At 39.2% G+C, this 5,528-nt stretch overlaps 1 protein-coding gene across 1 annotated transcript in view; it reads left to right on the top strand.

Moving 5' to 3' along the window:
- Nucleotides 1-5,094, top strand: part of AOAH (acyloxyacyl hydrolase) — a 1,217,970-nt gene extending 1,212,876 nt beyond the window's left edge. Inside the window, exon 22 of the mRNA XM_044065645.1 lies at nt 3,810-5,094. Within this exon, the coding sequence (XP_043921580.1) occupies nt 3,810-3,938 (129 nt within the window). The 3' untranslated portion in view covers nt 3,939-5,094. The remainder of the gene's footprint in view (nt 1-3,809) is intronic.
- Nucleotides 5,095-5,528: the final 434 nt, after the last annotated feature.

Below are 5,528 nucleotides of genomic sequence, written 5' to 3'. Positions count from 1 at the left end.
TTAAGTTATGAGCTTATCAGATAAAGGAATTTGAGTAACATTACAAGTGACAATCTGCTCTCATTCACTGGCGAGTTTATTCTGAAATATGATGTAGCTGGCCCAAATCAGTTGCATTTGTCTATGATACACTGTCACTGACATTTTTGATGAGTGTGTCTTGTTTTGTCTATGCACTATGTCTACTGAGGATTATGAATCATCATATTACCATGATATTTGTTGTCTTAGGAAAGTAAGGGGGAGGATCAAACACCAATGGAGAAGCTTCCTCCTACTAGAAGATCAACTCAGACTGCATGAGGACTATGCAGTACATCAGTCAGAGATCACTCACAAGGAGGCGGTGATCTTATCCAGGGTGATCTCTGCTGTATCTACTACATCAGTCAGAGATCACTCACAAGGAGGCAGTGATCTTATCCAGGGTGATCTCTGCAGTATCTACTACATCAGTCAGAGATCACTCATAAGGAGGCAGTGATCTTATCCAGGGTGATCTCTGCTGTATCTACTACATCAGTCAGAGATCACTCACAAGGAGGCAGTGATCTTATCCAGGGTGATCTCTGCGGTATCTACTACATCAGTCAGAGATCACTCATAAAGAGGCAGTGATCTTATCCAGGGTGATCTCTGCTGTATCCACTAAACCTGCTGACATTTTTTAATAAAGATAGGCTGTGCAGTGTAGCATGCCTTTTCTGCTCCTGACTGTTAGGCTGCTGGTCCATTTCTCACAAATAAGATGGGCCTGATTAGGCAGAATACTGTAAGTTCAGCTCAGAGGATTAAGGCTGTGACTTGTAACAAACTTCATCCTGTAATCCTATATCTTATTCCTTCAATTTCCAGTTGCAAAGTATGCCCCCCTGAGCAAGTCACTTTACTAGACAGTACCCCCAAATCACCATTAAAAAGAAACACTGATGTCCAATGGGATTACCTTTTTAACAAACTAGAAAAGAGGACTATATAAGGCAATTCCACTGGGCTAAAAAGTGATCTGCTGCAGATCTTCCCCATTGGGTCATATGTTACCATAGGAACAGAGTGAGTGCTGTCATGAAATCATCTCATACTCACCTAAGGACTGCTGCTCAGCCTAAGTACTCAGTGAACTTTGCTACAATGATCTGTGCACTAGTTTCTTGAGTTCAGATTGATGTAATGTATCTGGGGATACCTAATATTAACCTTGAATGTCTGTAGCTGATGCAGAACTCTGCATTAAGCTTAATGATGGGTGTTTCCCAGCATGACTATATTGGTCCTATGGTATGGAGCCTTGTCTGACTTCCACTAGCAACAAGGGTCATACAGTACCTTGCTCTACTCAGTCTGGGTCACTCCTTCTTAAGGTGCTGTTAATTACTTGCCAATTAGCAGGGCCATGTAGCTTTCTGGTGATTCCTAGGATGCATGTGAGTACATCTGGCTTTTCTAAATGGTCCTGTCAGGCATAACTCCTGTTAAAGTCACAGCCCTCTCAGGACTGGAAGAATTCTATCAGGAGTAAATTAAGAAATCCTTTAAAGTCTACAAATTTTGATAGAGCATGCCCAGATTTTAATTGACTGACCAACCCATGATATAAATATTGCTACTTTAATGCATATATTTGTTTTATTCTTGTATGTGCTTTAATTTCAAATATGCTTAATTTATAAGCACATTACTAAAACCACATTAAATTGAACTGGATTTAATTACAATGAAATGCTGCAGTCAGAATGAGTTAGAACTGAATTGTATTAAAACCAATGATATACTTTGTATTGTGACTTCACAGGATCATAGGAGATTACTAGGTTATCAACCCAGAGGTCATTTTAAGCCTAGCCATTTCAACCCAATGTAATACCATTGAGGTAGTAGTCAATACCCAAGGTTGCATTTAGTGATGACTGCCCATGCCCAGGAGGGTTGTGGGTGTTATCTCCAGTAAGAATTTACAGTGCCCCATCCACTTATCCAGGTTCCTCTTGAACAGTGTCATAGAGACACTCTGTTTCACATGAATTGGTAGCCTATTCCAAAGACATGGTAGTCACCAGGAGACAAATATGTCCCTTCAGCATGCCCTATTTAAGTTGTAGGCCATATTTAAGTCCCTGGAATGGGTAGCCCTAGACCCATTTGATTTATGGATATGCAGTAAGTTCATTAAGTTTGGGTCTTGGGTTGCTCTGTAGGCCAGGCATAAGTCTCTACAAGGAAGTCTGTATGATACAGAGTATAGTGAGAGGGATTTTAGTCAGTCCATGTAAGGCACATGCTGGAGGCCATTAATCTTCTTTGTTAGAAACCTCTGAGGTCTCTCTAATTGCTGTATGTACTTAGTACGGTACATACTGAATGGGGCATTATACTCAGTTATGGGCCGGATAAGTGCCAAGTATAGAGAAGTTATAACTTCTTTTGCTCACAAGGTGATGCCTTTGCCAATCAAGTGAGCTAAGTGGAAAGCTTTCCTTACAATGGTAGACACAGGGTGGTTGAAGTTAAGGTCACGTTCAACCTGTGATCCCAGGTCCCTTACAACTTCATGGGTACTTAGGATATTGTTATTGATTTGATAGTGTGAAGGGACATTGTTTGTGCTGAAGGGAATCATGATGCATTTCTTTGCATTCAGTTTGAGACTGTGACTAATACACCAGTCGCTGGTCTGTGTGAGACCCTCCTGGAGTACACGGATATCATTTGGGGATTCAATGATTTCAAATAGTTTGCAGTCGTCTGCAAACTTGGTCAGCCACAACCCCTTAGTTTTGACCTGAACTTCTCAGAAGTATATACCAAACAGTAGGGGGCCCAGCACTCACCCTGTGGCACCCCGCTGGTAACAGGTCTGCTGGTTGATGTAGAGTCACCCACTTTGATAGTGTGTGTCAGGTTTGTGAGCCAGCTGGCAATCTATCTTGCAACGAAGGGGTTTACATTCAGTCCTTTGCCAAGATAAGATATGCTGTCTGCACAGATTTGCCTTCATCAATGGTCTTAGCCACACTTTCAAAGAAATCCACCAGTTTTAACAGGCAGGATGTGCCATTCACAAAGCTAAATTGGGTAGGATCCAGGGTTTGGAGGCCACCTATGTCTTTATGAGGTCCATAATGATACGTTCCATGGCCTTACAGATGACGTTGGTCAGACATATGGGTCTGTAATTCTCTGGGTTTGTTACTTGGCCACCTTTGTGGAGGGGGATAACTGCAGCTGTTTTCCATTCTGCAGGAACAAAGCCTGTGGTTAGGTATAACTGAAAGGGGTACGTAGTGGTGATGACAGTTCATGTTTTAGCCTATTTAGAAGACAGCCCGTGATCTTTGCCTTGGACAGGGCTTTGAGGACCTGCTCTTCAGATATGTGAGATGGGGAAAAGCTTGGGGGAGGGTTTGTTGTAAGTTAGGAGGGGATAAGGGAGTGATATTTTCACTAAACCTATCTGCTAACAGGTTCGCTATCTCTGTGGGGGTCAGTGTGTTTGATACCATTTATTTGGTATGGGAAACTGATTTTTCCATTGCCTTGGTCAAATTTCTTAGTCATCTGAAACAGCACCACCAGCTTCATAGAAATGAGTATGTACTACCTTCTAAAAACAAGACAGAGATAAATACAATAAAGAAAAAGTGCTCAATGATGTGCAGTTATTGTAAGTAACTCTTTTATTTCTCGAAAATCCTACCTGCAAAGACCAGTGTCACATTTAAATATCCCCTTAACATTTAATATAAATTTCAGGAGATTTTGTGCCACTAAATCTTTCCTTCTGTGACCTGTTTTTTTTTTTTTTTTTCTAGATTGCCTTAGCACTTGGTGCAGAAGCCCTATGGCATGAAGTTCAAAAGAAGTGGCCTGAAGTGTTTGGAAAGAAAAATCCATACAACAAAAAGATTGAAAAAATATTTGGAGACCAAGGTGGTTATTAAGATAAGCAAGTACTGTATCTGAAGGTCTCCATCACCAATGCACTCAAAATCACCTTCAGTAAAATGTGCATGTGATATACAGTATTGCAATTCCTTCTAAAATCATGCTAAAAGATATAACACACAGGTCCTAGATCAGAAGAAACTGAGCACAAAAAGGAGCCTAGCATCTTCTATTTTGCATCATTAGAGTGTCACCAAACATATAAATTATTTACTCTACATACCACCACTTACCTTATAACTTGCACATATTAATCTGTATAGTTCCTGAAGAAGTCTTAATGTTTCTAAAGACATGATGTACCCCATGCCAGCCTTTGTAGTGGGTAGAACCAAAGCTTGTATGCAGATTATAACACCACACTTTCAGTAATGACCTCATGTTTGTGCATGGTGGGTAATATCAGTATTATTACTGCATCATGTTATCTAAAATAGTGTCTTTAAGCTGACACTATAAGAACTATTAATAAAAGTAAATTCCAAGGCATTAAATTATGTAGCTGAAAACAAAACTGGAGAGCAGTGTTTGCATATGTACATTAGCATCACCTGGGCATGTGCAAATTCAGCAGCTGCAAGCTTCACTGACAAAATGAAATACTTCATTATAGGTTCATCTCTAAGAAAGGTATTTTAACTGTTTACTGAATCAGTAGTAAAATGTCCAGTAATTGTCATTTATTACCACTGACAAAATTAGAGGAAGCGTGGGTGTGCGTGCGTATGTGCGTACACATGTGCATTTTTAATTTGAATATAACCTGATACAAGATGAAGCACTGGCTCCAACACTGGTTGGCTTGACATACATCATGCAATTACTACCTAAACTGCCTCAGCTGTGCAAGCTTGTAAGGTAAAAAAATAATAAAACACAGAGTAAACAGTTTATATTTTGAGTTTTCCTTTAAGAAACAGGTGCTATTGTTTTCTTTGTTTTAATACAGTATTTGTATTTAAGTAACTTTCTGCTCATGTCACATGACATGCTGAACTGTTGTTTCCCTTTAACACACTGGACTATTTAAGACGTGGTTTCTCACCATAGTTGCCTTTTCTTACAATGCTGAAGCAAAATATTACAATTTGTTACTGTAACTGTTTTATTTAATTCTCTTCTGACAATAAAGTTTGTGTTCAGTTCTTTGCACTGCAGCCTTTGAAACAAATTGTTTTACTGATCACTGGCGTATAGTAACTTGCATTAAGTTGCAATTGCTGTCAGTAAGAGATTTCAGCTGAGTATGCTGTAACCTGGTATTCTTCAATTATCAATCCAGAAATTAATTAATGGTTGTATTACTAGTGTCAGTAATCATTAGATAAGATATCTCTTAAAAACTTATCTGCACCATTTTCTTATGTTCAGTAACATAAAGTAATGTCCCTGGCAACCAAAGTAAAGAGAAGCGTTCTAATATTTGGTGCATTGTTGTTTCATTTTATAGCAGAAAGATTACATAAGTGGAAGATGACAATGCAGACAAACTGAATCATCTGGAATCTCAATGACAGAAAAATAATGCTATCCACCGTAGGGGGTAAAAAGAAGAAACCTTATAAGAATTTTTATATTTCATTGAA

This window comes from Protopterus annectens, chromosome 3.part0 (assembly GCF_019279795.1).
Source record: "Protopterus annectens isolate FY-2018-M chromosome 3.part0, PAN1.0, whole genome shotgun sequence".
Classification (NCBI taxonomy): domain Eukaryota; kingdom Metazoa; phylum Chordata; order Ceratodontiformes; family Protopteridae; genus Protopterus; species Protopterus annectens.
The sequence above is the reverse complement of the archived record's forward strand: the minus strand, read 5'-3'. Positions and strand labels throughout refer to the sequence as shown.